Source organism: Hyla sarda, chromosome 4 (genome assembly GCF_029499605.1).
Source record: "Hyla sarda isolate aHylSar1 chromosome 4, aHylSar1.hap1, whole genome shotgun sequence".
In the NCBI taxonomy this organism is placed as follows: domain Eukaryota; kingdom Metazoa; phylum Chordata; class Amphibia; order Anura; family Hylidae; genus Hyla; species Hyla sarda.
The window spans coordinates 111,049,088-111,070,292 of record NC_079192.1 but is presented as its reverse complement, the minus strand read 5'-3'; the positions used below and the strand labels follow the sequence as shown (position 1 = coordinate 111,070,292).

The 21,205-nt window shown below is 42.0% G+C and overlaps 1 protein-coding gene across 1 annotated transcript in view; it reads left to right on the top strand.

Annotated features, from left to right (window-relative positions):
- Nucleotides 1-21,205, top strand: part of ST8SIA2 (ST8 alpha-N-acetyl-neuraminide alpha-2,8-sialyltransferase 2) — a 338,633-nt gene that overhangs the window by 239,726 nt on the left and 77,702 nt on the right. Inside the window, exon 4 of the mRNA XM_056571875.1 lies at nt 1,856-2,113. Within this exon, the coding sequence (XP_056427850.1) occupies nt 1,856-2,113 (258 nt within the window). The remainder of the gene's footprint in view (nt 1-1,855; nt 2,114-21,205) is intronic.

The window sequence follows — 21,205 nt, the reverse complement described above, 5'->3', positions numbered from 1 at the left end:
TATATGGTAAAATCTATTGATTGGTTCCCTTTAATCTTCAGATAATAAACAAATTTGTGTTTTCTTGTATCATTTAGGACAAGCACATTCATTGACGGTTTGTGGTACGCATTACAGTGAGTGACTTGATTTAACATTTTTAGATATTTATCAGCCATTAGAAGACATGGGATACACTTTTTTGTTTTATACATGTAAGATAGGTTCACATAATTTTTGTCTATCCTGTTAAAATGTATTTATTTTTTTATTTTCATTTTCAAGAAGATCTGTTTGCAGGCCTATAGGTTTTTACTGGGTCTTTCATCACAGTTGAAATATCATCTATGGGGTTAACACAGTTGCAGCCAGTGCAGTCTTAGTCTCTATAAAGAGAAGTAAAAGAGAGGACAGTGTCTCGTGTGTTACCTAAGACACCAGAGTCCTAGCAAAGGACAGGGAAATGACGGCCCTACAAGTGGCCGCTCACCTTGTGAAAAAGAATATGCACCTATCACCCCTATAATGGGGTACCAGTGGTCCTGGGAGAGTGAACTGCCAAGCCTAAAGGTAATGGGAAGAGGGAGGACCCAGTCCCATGCAGATTATAGAGATTAATTGAAAGACTGGCATCTGAGGAAGGAGGACTGTACCTCCGAAACATGTCATTGGTTTTATTATTTCATCTAGTAAATGTAGTGCTAACCAACAGTTTACTACCATTCAACATCAGACTCAGCTTGAATCTCGTGGGACCTAGAACATCATCCGTATCAAGGTTTTTTCTGTTCATCTCTGCAGTCTTGGTCTCGTCAGTTGCAGTGGGATTCCTGCTGTAATTGACCGCCGGGTCCTGCTGCCAATCTCCTGCACTGTGTTCCAGAGTGCAGGTAATCAGTAGAACGTGTGCATACATTCTATTGCGTGAACCTGTGGGAAAATAGGTTGTATGCATGCATCCTATGGTGGAAAGGGCTGTTGACTTGGGCTGCAGGGATTGGTCAGAGGTGATCAAATCATTCAGAGGGCAGGGCTATAGCTCGGAGACCAGATCCAGCCAAGCCCTTTGAGACAGCAGAGTACAATGAGTCATCTGAGGAGGGAGGGAGGAGTCAGGAAGCATAGACAACACCTCACTGAAAAGGAAAGGATTACATAACTTCCTATAAGGGGTCCTAGAAATACATATTGAAGCCAGTACAATTTGTGACAACACTATATTAGTAAGTTATATATCTTGGGATGACAATTTCAGTTAAATATAATTTTATGTTGCCAAAATACCCAAAGTACACACAGTAGGAAAGTAGTCTCCCACCTACAACTTCTAGCAGCTTTCAGAGTACATTGTGAGTTGTAGTTTACTAACAGTTAGGGAGTCACAGAATTTCTTACTACTACAGTACAGTGATATAGTGATTTCACAATAAAGCCACTTTTGCAGAAGAGCCAAACATATTTTGCTGAAATTTTACTGATGGGTAAATCTCTTGTTACTAAGCTGTAACATCCATTCCCACATTTCCTTAATGTAGCACTATGCACTTTCTCCACTTGCATGGTGTCTAAATGTATTGGAAGCATGAGGTAAACAGACAAGAAAATCCTTTTACCATGAACAGTACTTATTGTACAATTCTGCTGCGCACTAATAAGATGCACTGTTATATTCACTTCAGTGAGCGCACATAGGCTGATAGGCTTTGGCAAGTGTTGTAAGATTACAAAAGCAACATAGAACATAATCAAGAAAAAACTGCATGTTTCCGATACTGAAGCGAGGAAGATCAAAGTGCTTAGGAACGCCTGCCCATATCTCTGTATATGAAAGCTTCTTCCTAATAACTGTTCATGTTCTTTCTGCTTCGGTTTACAGGAAGCAAATTTTGCATTTCCTGGATGCTGAAAGGGACATATCGGTTCTAAAAGGGACTCTGAAACCAGGAGATATTATACATTATATATTTGACCGAGACAGCACCATGAATATATCTAAGAACCTGTATCAGCTGTTGCCAAGAACTTCCCCATTGAAAAACAAAAACTTCAAGACGTGCGCTATTGTGGGAAACTCTGGCATTTTACTCAACAGTGGCTGCGGAAAAGAAATTGATGCACATGACTTTGTCATAAGGTAATACTGTTGGTCACCTGTTGTTGTATTGTACAATGAAATTGGGCATGTGCTTTACATGTGGAGAAATCATTTCAAGGATCAACATAGGGAAAGGTCCTTCATGTTTAGAGTAGTCTAGCTACGGAATTGCAGATACTACATCAGCATTCAAAAAGAGATGTATTGCATTGCCAATCATAATCTAGAAATGAATACCAACTATATTGGTTTGAGAAAGGTTGTACTTAGATGCGTAATTTTCTTTAGCCTACGTACCTGCAGTTGTAAGTACATAAATAAACATTGGGTTTTGCCACAAAATGGCATTCTCCGCTTCACTATATAAAGGCTTTCAGAGGCCACTTTTGGATAGTGCGCCTCTTGGCAAGAAATCATTGACTGCTAGACAAGCTTTTACAATGCATTCAAAGACATTTTGCCCAGTTGACAGACTTTGAGATGGGAAGTATTATTGGACTGAAAGAAGCAGGATGGTTGTTTAAAAAGATTGCTAATCATCAAGGACATTTTGACTGAGCTGTAAGGTGGGGTTGGGAGAAGTGGTTACGTGAGGGTACGTACACAGGTTCCAGGTTGCCCAAACAGATCACAAGTACAGAGGATGGTTTGATCTGCTGACAAGCACAGGCAGCTCCCACAGTTTCCTTGTCCTCCATTTAAACATGGCCCCTCTTTATCACACAGTCCTAGACCATTTCCAAAGGCTTAGCATGAGTAAATTTGGTGTCACCAAGCTCATTGCATGCCCTTTCCTTGACAGCCAGCCACTGTAGGCTTTGTTTGCTGTGGCATCGTAAATGAGAAATCTGGACTGCTACAGACTAGAAACATCATCTTAAGATTTTGTTTGAGATTTCATAATATTCAAATTCAGGTGTGGAGGCCTAACTGCTCATGTGATACTCTTGGGAGCCATTGTAAATGACAGTGGGTCACCCCTGGTAGTAATACGAGGGACACTAACAACTCTGTGATATCTGTTGCCTTTCTTGGCAAGACTTGTAACTGGCATTTGTAAGCAGGATAATACTCACCCACACACATTGCAAGGGTTTCCCAGGAATGCCTCCACCAGACTGCAAAACTTCCTTGGCCTGTTTGACACAGCTGGAATGCCAACTTTAAAAACCTACAAGTGTGCAGACTCTACAGGCTCAACAGCCTGTGGGCAAATGTGTTACAGGATGCCATACGGAACCATTATGCCTCCATGTCCAACCATATCCAGGATAGAAGCTTGACAGGGCTCTAGAGCCTACTTATAATTGCCTCTCAATAAACCTATCCTTTCACTCTAATATTATAATCACATATATCATCATTGCATTCACACATATGGTTTTATTTGATTCCAACAACTTCTTGTAGCATTTAGTTTTTTTTGTTTTTTGTTTTTTTTACAGTGAGTTTATTTGCTTTACCAAGACAACTATTCACTACAGAGGTTTTTGTCTACATTTTCAAGAATTCTTAAATGCTGTCACAGTCCACAAGCAATTACAAGATAAATGGCTGTGTACACTGTGAAACCATTTTTCCTCACTTCAATGCCTCTAAAACAAAAACTGAACCAGTTTTAGATAGAGCCTTGATTAAAATAGAATAATGTTGATTGGTATATAGCTCCTATATCTCCATAGTTACAGTCTAGAAACAAACCCTATGTGTGGTCTAACAGTAATTTGTTACTCTCTTCCCTCTACCTCTTCTTCTTACATTAGTAACTGGGAAACAGACCAAAGTAGATGGGTCCAGCACCTGTATCCCTAATAATCTATTCACACGTACAGTATTCTGTGCAGATTTAATTTGCAGATTTGATGCGCAAAATTTTCTGCTGCAGATTTCAATGTAAACTGAATGACTTAGCACAGCTTGAAATCCTGTGCATCAAATCTGCGCAGAATACTGTACGTGTGAATAAACCCTAAAACAGGTTTGCTACAATAAAAGAAATGCCAGATGGAAGGGAATAATGCCCTATATCATTTCCCAATAGCTTCCACTGTTAATGAGAGGAATTATTATTATAACTCTGTGAGAGTTAATTGATGTTAGGATAACATTCTCCTATGAATCAAGTTAATATATCTTTTTAAGATTAGAAAAAGAAAAATCACTCAAGTCCTGTGTAAGAACAATTAATGGGGCAGAATTAAATGTTGCCATGCAAGGAGGCAATAAATCATGTTAGAAGGACAATTAACAAATGTCCTTGTGAAAACAATTTAAAAGAATAGTCAAATATCACAATCAAATGGTATATGGGTATATGTATTTAATGTACAACCTCCCAAATAGAAAAAAAACTATCTATAGTGATAGAAGAGATGCAGATAAATATTGACCTCACCACCAACCCCGTTTTAAGTCTCCGATTATGTTCAATACCTAAGATAAGCAATTATAAACTAAATGGAAACAAGCAGTATATCATGAGGATAGAGCACATCCTGTGCATTGATAGATGAGTTTATTTACCTACCACCGGAGAACCTATTAATGTAGTAATAATTTGTTTCTGAAACCCCAGCAAAATCGCCCCTTCCCCCCATAGATTTGTCCTTCTCTACGTCTACATTTTTATAACAGCTCTTTATATTCTTGGGCCTCTTTGCTGTTTTTTTTTTTTTTTTTTTTTTTTTATTAAAATGGTAATTAGTATTAATATTTCATACTTCTACCTGATATCAAACACATAGGTAGGTTTATTAGTGTTTACTGTCCTAGATAAAATATACTGAGAAAATTAGAAAAAGTGATGAGTGAATTCCAGGAGATGATATAACTATTTGTGTCCTGGGAAGATGAAGGCTAAACACTACTCATTATTTGTACACTAATCCGCTGAACGCCAATTAAGTAATATTACTTTTCATCAGCAGCCTTGGCACAAGCGATTCTTTAGATCTTGGATAGAGAGATGTTTTTATAAAGAAGCGTATCTGCTGGAAACGTGCTTGATTTTTTGGCATTAAACCACAGTCTGTATCCCCGACATCAGAATTGTTTTCTCTTTGCTGGGCTCAAACTTATTTGTTACATAATATGGATAAAACAAAGACCCCAAATATAGTAGTGTGTGTGAGTCATATGTTTGTATAGGTCTAGTCTTGGTCCACAATTTAGGTCTCCATTCCCTGATGTGTTCAGTTGACCGCAAATGCTCTAATAGGCCTATCTGGGAAACATACAAAGAGTAGATAAAGTACCAGCCCTCTTATTGGCATAATAAAGCATCTTGCTTGGAATACTATCCCATTGGAGCAGCATGCATGGGGAATATTTGGATAAGAAGGAAAATGGTTACTGTATACCAAAACAGAAATTATTTTCTTTAGGCAATTCTTTCACATTGGCACTTGGTTCTATTCTGTTGTGTTTATATATTTTTTTTGACAGAAAGAATAATATAGTCTATGGTACTTTTCCTAAAATGAAAACCTGACAAAAATGTCATAGGTCAGTTGGATCTCCTAGGATTCATTAGGATTCTTTTGAAAATATATCTTTATAGCTACAATGTCTCCATTAAGAACCTTAAATTAAGACACAAATGTGAACAAAGCATGTAAAGACAACACGAATAGTGTCGAATGAAATTATTTTCTTACCGCTAAAAACAGCTGATATCACAACAGAGAATGAAAACTGCCCCCGTTATAAACAGTTTGTTATTCGGTACACCATTGGGATCCACCATATCAAAGTGACATTGCGCATATCAATATAGCTTACTGGGCTTGTCCAGGGAGCAGAAAAGGTATTACCTTTTGCTCCCAAGCTTATCACTTTTGCCCTGGGTATGTCTCTGAAGTATATCATTGTGTGCGCTTGAAACAATGTCCCCCAGCAATGTAAAATAGCTGCATGACATTGCTGATGTTATGGCGACATTGTGAAGTAGTTGGACATTGCATGTTGGTGTGGTTTCACCCGCACACAATGATTTATTCTGTGATTGGCTCCTCCTTACTCTCATATTGGAAAGTATATTTCTGGCATGTGTCGAGGAGCTGAGGAGATAATACCTTTTCTGTTCCCTTAACAATCCCTTTAAGCTATATTCACATTTGTAATTTGTAATGATATAGTGGATCCCAATGGTGTCTTTTCCATATAAAAAATATATTATGCCAGGGCTAGTGTAAAAAATTAAAATAAAAAGTTACTTACTAAAGTTACCTAATATTGTCCCCTGCAGTTCCCACTGCATCTCCTCCTGTCACCTGCTGCTCATGTCTTATCCCTGCTTCTAAGAAGAGACGTCTCATCAGGACCTGCCTTTTCAGTAATTTACTGGCCACACTGGTGTCACTGTACCTGCTGAGACATCTTCTCTAAAAAGGTGGCCGAAAAGATGCACCTCATCAATTTTTTTTTTTATGAAACCTCAATCTTTATTGGTCATTGGACAAAACAAACACATTCAACCATTGCAGGTAGAGTCCACAAGCATTCTGCTGATTCCTCAGCTGAGGTCATCCACCCCCCCCCCCCCACCACTACCCACAATGATATACTTATCCTCTATTCTAACCCATGACACAAAACACTCCCACAGGGGTATGCTTTAGAGTAGTACATAAGTAATGATCACATACCAGTAGTGCTATTAACCCCCATATATGTATGGACACAGTATTATGGGAACTCCTATAACCAAAACCAACCAAAACAAGAAGAATAATGGAGTCACTGAGATAACTTAAAAATAGTAAACTTTTATTGGTATGCATTTAAATATCATTAAAAAAGGAGGAAATAGCATCCAAAATACAGCGACATCACCTGCACACCTGCTTTAAAAATGAATGGTAGTATGTGGGTAGCAATTGCATATGCATATACTAATGCTTAAAGGGCAGCAAATGGCTTGATACATAACATGAGTAAGTGTCAGTGCATAGTGTGGCAGTGTGGCAAGGAAAGGGTGTATTTCCTTGGCTCACCCTGCAGAAGCTCTCACCTGCTTCTTAAGTAATGAGGCAGGAGGGAAGGAAGGTGTGTATATAAGATGGAGAGTCATTCTAATGTGGGCTCTTCCTAGGAGACAGCATGTGGGCTGTAGAGAAGAGACAGAGCCTGCTGAGGTGTACACAGCCCGATCTATGAGGGGCTCAAAGAGACTGACATGAATTGTGAGTACAAGGTTGCAGGGGACATATGTTTAACCGGCTGAGGGAAGCTCAGCGGTTGTTAGTCAGGACAAGCTGATCTGTTTAGTCAGTGACCAGACGGTCTAGGATTTTGTTTGTTCCTGCTTTTTGTTTATTTCTTTCCCTGCAACCTGTCTAATAAAACTGGCAAGGTGCCAGATTTGCATTATAAACGTTTGTTTGCTGGTTTATTGAGAAGAAACGCATTCTGTGGCGTGGTCCAGGACGATCCCAGAGCTAATCCCCAAGACGGATTGTCACAATAGTAAAGTGCCACATGCATAAAATGCCACTACAGTACATAGTGAAAGTATTCGGCCCCCTTGAACTTTTCGACCTTTTGCCACATTTCAGGCTTCAAACATAAAGATATAAAACTGTAATTTTTTTTTTTAAGAATCAACAACACGTGGGACACAATCATGAAGTGGAACAAAATTTATTGGATATTTCAAACTTTTTTAACAAATAAAAAAATGAAAAATTGGGCTGAAAAATTATTCAGCCCCCTTAAGTTAATACTTTGTAGCGCCACCTTTTGCTCCGATTACAGCTGTAAGTCGCTTGGGATATGTCTCTATCAGTTTTTCACATCGAGAGACTGTGATTTTTGTCCATTCCTCCTTGCAAAACAGCTGGAGCTCAGTGAGGTTGGATGGAGAGCGTTTGTGAACAGCAGTTTTCAGTTCTTTCCACAGATTCTCGATTGAATTCAGGTCTGGACTTTGACTTGGTCATTCTAACACCTGGATATGTTTATTTGTGAACCATTCCATTGTAGATTTTGCTTTATGTTTTGGATCATTGTCTTGTTAGAAGACAAATCTCCGTCCCAGTCTCAGTTCTTTTGCAAACTCCATCAGGTTTTCTTCCAAAATGGTCCTTTATTTGGCTCCATCCATCTTCCCATCAATTTTAACCATCTTCCCTGTCCCTGCTGAAGAAAAGCAGGCCCAAACCATGATGCTGCCACCACCATGTTTGAAAGTGGGGATGGTGTGTTCAGGGTGATGAGCTGTGTTTCTTTTATGCCAAACATAACGTTTTGCATTGTTACCAAAAAGATCGATTTTGGTTTCATCTGACCAAAGCACCTTCTTCCACATGTTTGGTGTGTCTCACAGGTGGCTTGTGGCAAACTTTAAACAACACTTTTTATGGATATCTTTAAGAAATGGCTTTCTTCTTGCCACTCTTCCATAAAGGCCAGATTTGTGCAGTATAGAGTATACGACTGATTGTTGTCCCATGGACAGTCTCCCACCTCAGTTGTAGATCTCTGCAGTTCATCCAGAGTGATCATGGGCCTCTTGGCTGCATCTCTGATCAGTCTTCTCCTTGTATGAGCTGAAAGTTTAGAGGGACGGCCAGGTCTTCGTAGTTTTGCAGTGGTCTGATACGCCTTCCATTTCAATATTATCGCTTGCTCAGTGCTCCTTGGGATGTTTAAAGCTTGGGAAATCTTTTTGTATCCAAATCCAGCTTTAAACTTCTCCACAGCAGTATCTCGGACCTGCCTGGTGTGTTCCTTGTTCTTCATGATGCTCTTTAAACGGACCTCTGAGACTATCACAGTGCAGGTGCATTTATACGGAGACTTGATTACACACAGGTGGATTATATTTGTCATCATTAGTCATTTAGGTCAACATTGGATCATTCAGAGATCCTCACTGAACTTCTGGAGAGAGTTTGCTGCACTGAAAGTAAAGGGGATGAATAATTTTGCACTCCCAATTTTTCAGTTTTTTATTTGTTAACAAAGTTTGAAATATCCAATACATTTTTTTCCACTTCATGATTATGTCCCACTTGTTGCTGATTCTCCACAAAAAATTACAGTTTTATATCTTTATGTTTGAAGCCTGAAATTTCACAAAAGGTAGAAAAGTTCAAGGGGGCCGAATACTTTCACTATGCACTGTAAGTATGGTACACAAATTAAATTAGTGCATAGTAGAAATTGTACGAAACCCACTAAAGTGCAACAAGGAAATGAACAGCAGGGACCGGGATGGTGCATCCCGATCCATGCTTTTCATTTCCTTGTTGCACTTTAGTGGGTATTTTATAATTTCTACTATGCACTAATTTAATTGTGTACTGTTGTACTATACTTATTGGCACTTTATGCATGTAGCACTTTACTCTACTATGCACTGACACTAACTGATGTTATGTATTGAGCCATTTGCTCTGCCCTTTAACCTCTTAAGGACCCAGGACGTACGGGGACGTCCCCGCACCCTGGGCTTTAAGGAACCAGGACGTCCCCGTACGTCCTGGCGTTTTCCGGTCTCTGCCGCTCGCTGGGCAGAGATCGGAATCGGATGCCTGCTGAAATGCTTCAGCAGGCATCCAGGGCAAACGCCGAGGGGGGCCATGTAGGCCCCCCATGTCGGTGATCGCTGCAAGTCGCAAGGGAAATCGCCCTTGCGATCTGCGGCGATACCGGGCTGATCGGGTCTCTGGGACCCGACCAACCGGTAATTTTGCATGATCCGGCTGTCACAGATAGCCAGGACCATGCTAAAGAATAGGAGCGAGGTGGCAAGCCTGCCACCTCCTCCTATTCCCTGCGATCCGTCGGTTAGTTAACCGACCAATCGCAGGAGGGGGGGCGGTTACTTCCTCCCGTCCTGCCCGGCCCCTTGAAGTCCGGAGAGGACGGGAGGAAGACCGGAGGGCGCGGCGGGGGATGGGGGAGTGCTGGGGACCGGCCCCGGTACTTACCTCGTCCCTGAAGACCCGGATCCAGACGATGAAGACGGCGGCGGCGGCGACAGGTGAGTAGATCTTCAGCCGCGGTCGGGCCCTTTACAGCAATGCACATCGCCGTAAAGCGACATGCATTGCTGTATTGGGACCCTGTAAACTACAACTCCCAGCATGCCCAGACAGCCCTTGGGGTCTGGGCATGCTGGGAGTTGCAGTTTTGCAACTTCTGGAGGTCCACAGTTTTTGGACCACTGTGCCCTTCCAGATGTTGCAAAACTACACATCCTCAGCATGCCTTTACTGTCCAGGCATGCTGGGAGTTGTAGTACTGTAACATCTGGCCCTTCAGATGTTGCAGAACTACAACTCCCAGCATGCCTGGACAGTTTTGGCATACTGGGAGTTGTAGTTTTGCAACATCTGGGAGGGCACAGATTGGGAACCACTGTATTAGTGGTCTGCAAACTGTAGTCCTCCAGATGTTGCAAAACTACAACTCCAAGCATGCTGGGAGTTGTAGTTCGGCAACATCTGGCTCTAAAGATGTTGCCGAACTACTACTCCCAGCATGCCTGAGAATGTTTGGGAGTTGTGGTTTTGCAACAGCTGGAGGCACACTGGTTGGGAAACATTGTTTCCTAACTCAGTGTTTCCCGACCCGTGTGCCTCCAGCTGTTGCGAAAACAACAACTCCCAAACATTCTCAGGCATGCTGGGAGTAGTAGTTTTGCTACAGTTGGAGGTCCCGCCCCCCTGTGAATGTACAGGGTACATTGACATGGGCAGGGGCTTACAGTGAGTATCGGGCTGCAAGTTTGCGATGCGGCAGCTCAAACTCGCTGTAACCCCCCCGCCCGTGTGACTGTACCCTAAAAACACTACACTACACTAACACAAAATAAAATAAAAAGTAAAAAACACTACATATACACATACCCCTACACAGCCCCCCTCCCCTCCCCAATAAAAATGAAAAACGTCTGGTACGCCACTCTTTCCAAAATGGAGCCTCCAGCTGTTGCAAAACAACAACTCCCAGTATTGCCGGACAGCCGTTGACTGTCCAGGCATGCTGGGAGTTTTGCAACAGCTGGAGGCACCCTGTTTGGGAATCACTGGCGTAGAATACTCCTATGTCCACCCCTATGCAAATACCCAATTTAGTCCTCAAATGCGCATGGCGCTCTCACTTTGGAGCCCTGTCGTATTTCAAAGCAACAGTTTAGGACCACATATGGGGTATCGCCGTACTCGGGAGAAATTGCCTAACAAATCTTGGGGGTCTTTTTCTCCTTTCACCCCTTATGAAAAAGTGAAGTTGGGGTCTACACCAGCATGCTAGTGTAAAAAAATAAACTTTTTACACTAACATGCTGGTGTTGCCCTATACTTTTCATTTTGACAAGAGGTAAAGGGGAAAAAAGCCCCCCAAAATTTGAAATTCAATTTCTCCCGACTATGGAGATACCCCATATGTGGCCACAAAGTGCTCTGGGGGCGCACAACAAGGCCCAGAAGGGAGAGTGCACCATGTACATTTGAGGTCATTTGCACAGGGGTGGCTGATTGTTACAGCGGTTTTGACAAACGCAAAAAAATACAAAACCCCACATGTGACCCCATTTCGGAAACTACACCCCTTACGGAATGTAATGAGGGGTACAGTGAGAATTTACACCCCACAGGTGTCTGACAGATCTTTGGAAGAGTGGGCTGTTCAAATTAAAAATGTTGTACAGCCCACTGTTCCAAAGATATGACAGACACCAGTGGGGAGTAAATGCTCACTTTACACCTTGTTACATTCCGCAAGGGGTCTAGTTTCCAAAATGGTATGCCATGTGGGGGTTATTTTGCTGTCCTGGCACCATATGGGCTTCCTAAATGTGACATGCCCCCCCGAGCAAAATTTGCTCTCAAAAAGCCAAATATGACTCCTTCTCTTCTGAGCATTGTAGTTCGCCCGTAGTGCACTTCAGGTCAACTTATGGGGTACCTCCATACTCAGCAGAGATGGGGTTACAAATTTTGGGGGGGTATTTTCTGCTATTAACCCTTGCAAAAATGTGAAATTTGGGGGGAAACACACATTTTAGTGATTTTTTTTTTTTTTTTTACGTATGCAAAAGTCGTGAAACCCCTGTGAGGTATTAAGGCTCACTTTATTTCTTGTTACGTTCCACAAGGGGTCTAGTTTCCAAAATGGTATGCGATGTGTTTTTTTTTTTTTTGCTGTCCTGGCACCATAGGGGCTTCCTAAATGCGACATGCCCCCGAGCAAAATTTGCTCTCAAAAAGCCAAATATGACTCCTTCTCTTCTGAGCATTGTAGTTCACCCATAGTACACCTCAGGTCAACTTATGGGATACCTCCATACTCAGAAGAGATGGGGTTACAATGTTTGGGGGGTATTTTCTGCTATTAACCCTTGCAAAAATGTGAAATTTTGGGGGAAACACACATTTTAGTGAAATTTTATTTTTATTTTTTTACATATGCAAAAGTCGTGAAACCCCTATGAGGTATTAAGGCTCACTTTATTCCTTGTTACGTACCTCAAGGGGTCTAGTTTCCAAAATGGTATGCCATGTGGGGGATTTTTGCTGTTCTGGCACCATAGGGGCTTCCTAAATGTAACATGCCCCCCAAAAACCATTTAAAAAAAACGTACTCTCCAAAATCCCCTTGTCGCTCCTTCGCTTCTGAGCCCTCTACTGCGCCCGCCGAACACTTTACATAGACATATGAGGTATGTGCTTACTCGAGAGAAATTGGGCTACAAATATAAGTATACATTTTCTCCTTTTACCCCTTGTAAAAATTAAAAAATTGGGTCTACAAGAACATGCGAGTGTAAAAAATGAAGATTGTGAATTTTCTCCTTCACTTTGCTGTTATTTCTGTGAAACACCTAAAGGGTTAAAACGCTAACTGAATGTCATTTTGAATACTTTGGGGGGTGCAGTTTTTATAATGGGGTCATTTGTGGGTTATTTCTAATATGAAGATCCTTCAAATCCACTTCAAACCTGAACTGGTCCCTGAAAAATTGTGAGTTTGGAAATTTTGTGAAAAATTTGAAAATTGCTGCTGAACTTTGAAGCCCTCTGGTGTCTTCCAAAAGTAAAGACACGTAATTTTTATGATGCAAACATAAAGTAGACATATTGTATATGTGAATAAAAAAAAATTATTTCGAATATCCATTTTCCTTACAAGCAGAGAGCTTCAAAGTTAGAAAAATGCAAAATTTTCAAATTTTTCATCAAATTTTGGGATTTTTCTCCAAGAAAGGATGCAAGATACCACAAAATTTTACCACTATGTTAAAGTAGAATATGTCACGAAAAAACTATCTCTGAATCAGAATGATAACTAAAAGCATTCCAGAGTTATTAATGTTTAAAGTGACAGTGGTCAGATGTGCAAAAAATGGCCAGGTCCTGAGGTGTAAAATGGCTGGGTCCTTAACCCCTTAAGGACGCAGGACGTAAATGTACGTCCTGGTGAGGTGGTACTTAACGCACCAGGACGTACATTTAAGTACTAAGCATAACCGCGGGAATCGGAGCGATGCCCGTGTCATGCGAGGCTGATCCCGGCTGCTGATCGCAGCCAGGGACCCGTCGGCAATGGCCGACGCCCGTGATCTCGCGGGCGTCCGCCATTAACCCCTCAGGTGCCGGGATCAATACAGATCCCGGCATCTGCGGCAGTTCGCCATTTAAATGAACGATCGGATCGCCCGCAGCGCTGCTGCGGGGATCCGTTCATTCATAACGCCGCACGGAGGTCCCCTCTCCTTCCTCCGTGCGGCTCCCGACGTCTCCTGCTCTGGTCTGTGATCGAGCAGACCAGAGCAGGAGATGACCGATAATACTGATCTGTTCTATGTCCTATACATAGAACAGATCAGTATTAGCAATCATGGTATTGCTATGAATAGTCCCCTATGGGGACTATTCAAGTGTAAAAAAAAAAGTAAAAAAATGTAAAAGTAAAAGTAAAAAAAAAGTGAAAAATCCCCTCCCCCAATAAAAAAGTAAAACGTCCGTTTTTTCCTATTTTACCCCCAAAAAGCGTAAAAAACTTTTTTTATAGACATATTTGGTATCGCCGCGTGCGTAAATGTTCGAACTATTAAAATAAAATGTTAATGATCCCGTACGGTGAACGGCGTGAACGAAAAAAAATAAAAAAAGTCCAAAATTCCTACTTTTTTAATACATTTTATTAAAAAAAAATTATAAAAATGTATTAAAAGTTTTTTATATGCAAATGTGGTATCAAAAAAAAGTACAGATCATGGCGCAAAAAATGAGCCCCCATACCGCCACTTATACAGAAAAATAAAAAAGTTAGAGGTCATCAAAATAAAGGGATTATAAACGTACTAATTTGGTTAAAAAGTTTGTGATTTTTTTAAGCGCAACAATAATATAAAAGTATATAATAATGGGTATCATTTTAATCGTATTGACCCTCAGAATAAAGAACACATGTCATTTTTACCATAAATTGTACGGCGTGAAAACAAAACCTTCCAAAATTAGCAAAATTGCGTTTTTCGTTTTAATTTCCCCACAAAAATAGTGTTTTTTGGTTGCGCCATACATTTTATGATATAATGAGTGATGTCATTACAAAGGACAACTGGTCGCGCAAAAAACAAGCCCTCATACTAGTCTGTGGATGAAAATATAAAAGAGTTATGATTTTTAGAAGGCGAGGAGGAAAAAATGAAAACGTAAAAAGGCCAAAATGGGCTGAGTCCTTAAGGGGTTAAGGGGTTAAAGGTGTACTTCGGTGAAAACCTTTTTTCTTTTAAATCAACTGGTGATAGAAAGTTAAACATATTTGTAAATTACATCTATTAAAAAATCTTAATCCTTCCAGTACTTATTAGCTGCTGAATGCTACAGAGGAAATTCCTTTCTTTTTGGAACACTGATGACATCACGAGCACAGTGCTCTCTGCTGACATCTCTGTCCATTTTAGCAACCATGCATAGCAGATGCATAGCAGATGTATGCTAAGGGCAGCATGGTGGCTCAGTGGTTAGCCCTACTGCCTTGCAGTGCTGGGGACTTGGGTTCAAATCCCACTAAGGACAACAATAAATAAAGCGTTATTATTATTATTATAACGTCAGCAGAGAGAACTGTGCTCGTGATGTCTAGAGATGAGCGAACTTACAGTGAATTTGATTCGTCACGAACTTCTCGGCTCGGCAGTTGATGTCTTTTCCTGCGTAAATTAGTTCAGCCTTCAGGTGCTCCGGTGGGCTGGAAAAGGTGGATACAGTCCTAGGAAAGAGTCTCCTAGGACTGTATCCACCTTTTCCAGCCCACGGGAAATTCTTTTCTTTTTGTAATGCTCTCTGATGACATCACTAGAGATGAGCGAACTTACAGTAAATTTGATTCGTCATGAACTTCTCGGCTCGGCAGTTGAGGACTTTTCATGCATAAATTAGTTCAGCTTTCAGGTGCTCCCGTGGGCTGGAAAAGGTGGATACAGTCCTAGGAGACTCTTTCCTAGGACTGTATCCACCTTTTCCAGCCCACCGGAGCACCTGAAGGCTGAACTAATTTACGCAGGATAAGTCATCAACTGCCGAGCCGAGAAGTTCGTGATGAATCGAATTTACTGTAAGTTCACTCATCTCTAGTGATGTCATCAGAGAGCATTCCAAAAAGAAAATAATTTCCTCTGTAGTATTCAGCATCTAATAAGTACAGGAAGGATTAAGATTTTTAATAGAAGTAATTTACAAATATGTTTAACTTTCTGCCACCAGTTAATTTAAAGGAAAAAAGGTTTTCACCGAAGTACCCCTTTAAGCATTAGTGCATGTATATTGCTACCCACATACTACAATTGCTACCCACATACTACCATTCATTTTTAAAGCAGATGTGCTGGTGATGTCACTTTATTTTGGATGCTATTTCCTCCTTTTTTAATGATATTTTAATGCATACCAATAAAAGTTTACTATTTTTAAGTTATCTCAGTGACTCCATTATTCTTCTTGTTTTGGTTTGTTATCCTCTATTTTTTGAATAGGAGATAAGTCTCGACTGATCACAAGAACGAACAGGGAGAGAAGAGTGTAACTGTGTTCTTCTCTTACTGTGTCTATATCAGTGAATTAGTCCCATAGACTTCCATTATGAGAATGTCTTAGTCATGTGACTGAGCCGGAAGAGGATGCTCTATTTAATTCTTCTCCCAGCTTGTTTTAGCTATCACAACTTATGACATGTCACTATGAAATCAATGACAGTGCCCATTAAATTCTAGTACCACTTAGCCATATTTATTGGGCCATCCTGTATTCTAGGGTGGAGACATTTCATTATTCTATAATAGTAAGTGTCATTATAATTGAAAATGAAAAAAGGCATACTTTAATCCTTTTTTTTTTTTTTTTTTTTTTTTGCCATTCTGTGGGAATAAAAGTTACTGGTATTTCAGGAATATTAGTGGTGTTCATTCAAGTTATAGAAGGCTGTTTCTCACCAGCTAATAGTAGATTCTCACCGACTTTGAGCTTAACAGGTGTAGAGAACAGAAAAAAAGATTAGAGAGCTGATAGTCTTATGGAGTACAAAGCTATTGAACCACTGCAGCATGGAGAGACTGTCTTCAAAGTCTGGAGGCATTAGCATTGTGATTTCAAAGATCCCTATTAAAAGAAATCTGAATTCAAATAACACTCTATTTGCATTGATGTGAGGAGAGAACAGCTCATTTGATTAATAATGGAGTAGGCGAGCCTGGCTTGATCCTTGTGTCACCTCTTTGTGACTTTGGAGAAGCCATTATGTCTGGGAGCTTAAGGCATTGAAAATTACATCATAAGATGCATGACACAAAGTGCGAAGGACCTTTAAAATTATTTACTTACTGTCGAGAACAGTGTTGGAATTATTACGAAGATGTCACTGGTAAATCTTGGCTCTGGCCAAAGAGAATCTGGTCACATTTGTTTGTAGAACTCTTATGTTACAAAAGTTAGTATATATATATATATATATATATATATATATATATATATATATATATATATATATATAATGTGTATATATATATATATATATATATATATATATATATATATATATATATTTGACATGTACATATGTGAATCTAGACCAAATATGATGATGCAGGTCATGCAGATACATAGAGTGATATTGGACTGGCATGCCTTGGGGCAATCAAAGGAAACTATGGTATTTAAATAGTTGACTGTCATTTAAAACAGTAGGTAAGTAGGTCCATGGCCGGATCACCATTGTCACTCATAGAGCACCCGCTCCAGGCGCCGTGCCTGCTGGGGGCCCCCGTCACATTCGGGACATCCCTGTGTCTCGAAAAATCTTTTCAGGAGACAAGGATGCCCCGGTTACCTGACATCCCGTGCGTGCGCCCATAGAAGAGCGGAGCAGAGCAGTGAGGAGGACGCACGCGCATGGTAAATCACCAGCGGCACGTCATCTTCAGCGTTCCAACCACCCCTCTCCGGTCCCGAGACGTACTGCTATGGCCCATAGGACATAGCAGTAGATCGTGACCCCGGAGCGGTGGTCAGAACACTGAAGTGGGGCAGTAAACAGGCATACAGCCTCCAGCCATACATTGTATAAGGCTGAAGGCTGTATGTCTGTGGGGGAACTGTACTGCACCTAATGTGGGGAACTGTACTGCACCTAATGTGGGGAACTATACTGCACCTAATGTGGAGAACTATACTGCACCTAATGTGGAGAACTATACTGCACCTAATGTGGGGAACTGTACTGCACCTAATGTGGGGAACTGTACTGCACCTAATGTGGGGAACTGTACGCACCTAATGTGGGGAAGTATACTGCACCTAATGTGGGGAACTATACTGCACCTAATGTGGGGAATTATACTGCACCTAATGTGGGGGAACTATACTGCCAACCTAATGTGGGGGACTATACTGCACCTAATGTGGGGCACTATACTGCACCTAATGTGGGGAACTATACTGCACCTAATGTGGGGGACTATACTGCACCTAATGTGGGGGACTATACTGCACCTAATGTGGGGAACTATACTGCACCTAATGTGGGGAACTATACTGCCAACCTAATGTGGGGGAACTGTACTGAACCTAATGTGGGGAACTATACTGCACCTAATGTGGGGGAACTGTACTGCACACCTAATGTGGGGATGCCATGCCAGTTCTGAGGCAAGAGTGCAGAATTGAACCGCATAGTCACCAACGGAGGAGTTCCCCCAGCAGAGATTAAATAGAGCTATCTTGGTTCCTCAAAGACACTGCAAAATTTAGCCAGAAACGCATTAGAGTTGGAGGTAACCAGGTTACCGTGGTCCCAAAGAGGGGTAGCCTAGGCCAAGGCTTTTCCAGTTAGGAGACTGACCATAAAGGCTACCTTAGCTCGTTCAGTAGGAAATTGGTCCAACATGAGCTCCAGATGCATGGAGCACTGTGTGACGAAGCCTCTACACAGCTTAGGATCAACATCATACTTAGGGGGTAGAGGTTAATGTACCTTGGACCCAGAAGACACTGCAGGAACAGGTGGAGACACTGGAGCAGGTTGCGGCTGCTGCAGCGGTTGCTGTTGCTGCATGGCCTGAAGTTGTTGCATCATAGCAGACAATTGTGTAAGTTTCTGCACTTGTCGGGCCAACTGCTGAAACTGACGCACCACAACGGAGGGAATCCAAGACGTCCAGCAGAGGTACCTCAGTGGGATCCATGGCAGGATCTTACTGTAACACTCACGGATCAGCAGACAGGAATGCTTGTGGTAGTGGATCCGCTGGACCTGGGTGGCAGATGACACGGACCGTACTGGGGAGCTCAGTCTAAGCAGCCGCTGGTTTTCACCAGAGCCCGCCGCAAAGCGGGATGGACCTGCTGCAGCAGGCAGCACCCAGGTCGCTACCCTTGGCATGGCTCGACCACACAGGCGACTGAGGAGATTCAAGGCACCAGTAGGATATGACAACTCGTGGTCAGGATAACAGTAAGTCAGGGCAGGCGGCACAGATGCGCAGTCAGGGACGTAGCATGAGGATAATAGGCAGGCAGGAAAAGAAGCCAGGTCAGGTCACAGAACTTAGAGTTAGAAACAGGGCAAGGCAACTTTCAGGAATGCTTTCTCTCAATCACTAGGGCAACAAAGATCCGGCAGGGAAGTGTGGGAGGTGGAAGAACTTATAACTGAGCCACATGTGTTACTTAATTATTTGGCGTACTGGCCCTTTAAATCTCTCAGCTTCAGCGCAAGCACGCCCTAGGGGATGGGAACACGTGCGCCAGAGCAGAGAGGCAGAGGAGGAGGCAGGAGGAGCATTAGGTGAGTGATGAACTGGGATTTGCATGCGGGCGCATCCCGCAATGCGAATCCCAGCCCCGCTGGCAGCAGAAGGTAATGAGGCCATGCGCTCACGGCCAGCGTGTGTGTGGCCGGAAGGCAAAACATAACGTTCCACTATGTTAAAACAGTATTTTTCTAGTGTACTTTTGGCTGCCCTTTCAAAGTAACTAGGCACTTAAGACTTTAACAGGAACATAATGGTACACCACCTATGTACGCATAGGTTACACTTAATAAAGGACAATATGCTCCGCTACGCAACCAGTATTAGGCACTAATAGCAGGTGATTATGGATTTTAGTGCTCTGCTTACCCTGATTGGCTGGCTACTATTAGCTTTTCAGTTGTTGTACACACAGTGCTGCAGCACACAGTCGTTGTGTACTACACCCAAATGGCACTTTCTTTCTCAATCTCTCTCCCTTCCCTATCAGTTCTTCTAGGCTGGCTTTAGCCTTGAGGTGAATCGCTGCTGTAAAAATGCTTTTCTGTGCAACACACACTGCTGTCCCTCTCTCTCTCTGCAATAGAATGCTGATGTGACTGGCTGCAAGATGGCTGCCGATTTATATAGGGCTGTGACATCACAGGAGTGGTTGGCTGCTGATAGGCTGCATGCTGCATGTGATTTAGAGTCATCCCACTTACGCTGGGTTCACACTACGTTTTCTCCCATACGGGAGCGCATACGGCAGGGGGGAGCTAAAAGCTTGCGCTCCCGTATGTCACCGTATGCGCTCCCGTATGTCATTCATTTCAATGAGCCGACCGGAGTGAAACGTTCGGTCCGGTCGGCTCATTTTTGCGCCGTATGCGCTTTTACAACCGGACCTAAAACCGTCGTTGACCACAGTTTTAGGTCCGGTTGTAAAAGCGCATACGGCGCAAAAATTAGCTGACCGGACCGAACGTTTCACTCCGGTCGGCTCATTGAAATGAATGACATACGGGAGCGCATACGGTGACATACGGGAGCGCAAGCTTTTAGCTCCCCCCTGCCGTATGCGCTCCCGTATGGGACAAAACGTAGTGTGAACCCAGCCTTACCCGTCTTCCTGCCTTCCCAGAGTTCCCTGCCTCATGTCCTGACATGTGGAGCCTCCATCTTAGATGCCCTGGAGCCTGGACCACACTAAATGGAGTTTAATAAAGCGATTTGTTTGATCGAAGCATGGCGATATTCAGATGTGTTGCAAAGTGAACTTTTCCTGAAATTCGTAACAAATTTAGATTTGTCAGATTCGATTCAATCATCCCTAATTATGATGTAAATTTTATTTAGAAGTTTTACACCTATACTGTATTCCTCCCAGGTTGTTTTAGAAAGGCTTTTAACATATTTTTTTAACACAGTAAACAATCATCATTAGTATGGTTAGACTAGACAATTTTAATGAGTCTTGCCTTGTCTTACTTGTTGTTGTACATAGTACAACAGGTAAAACTAGTAAATTACATTTGCACAGAGTTTTCAAGAAGCACCAACATTGAAGACAAATTAAAACGGGTACTCCGCCCCTAGACATCCCCAAAGGATAGGGCTTAAGATGTCTGATCGCAAGGGTCCCTCTGCTGGGAACCTCCGCCATCTCTCCTTCAGCACCCAGTGTCCTCAGGCACGGAGTGAAGTTCGCTCCATGCCTGATGATGGGTGATACAGGGGCCAGAGTATCATGATGTCACGATTCCACTCCCTCGTAAAGTCACGCTCCGTTTTCTCAATGCAAGTCTTTGGGAGTGGGCGTGATGGTGGGACCCCTTTAAGGGCTATGGCAAATTTAAAAAGATTTAAACTATTTTGATGTAATTATAAAA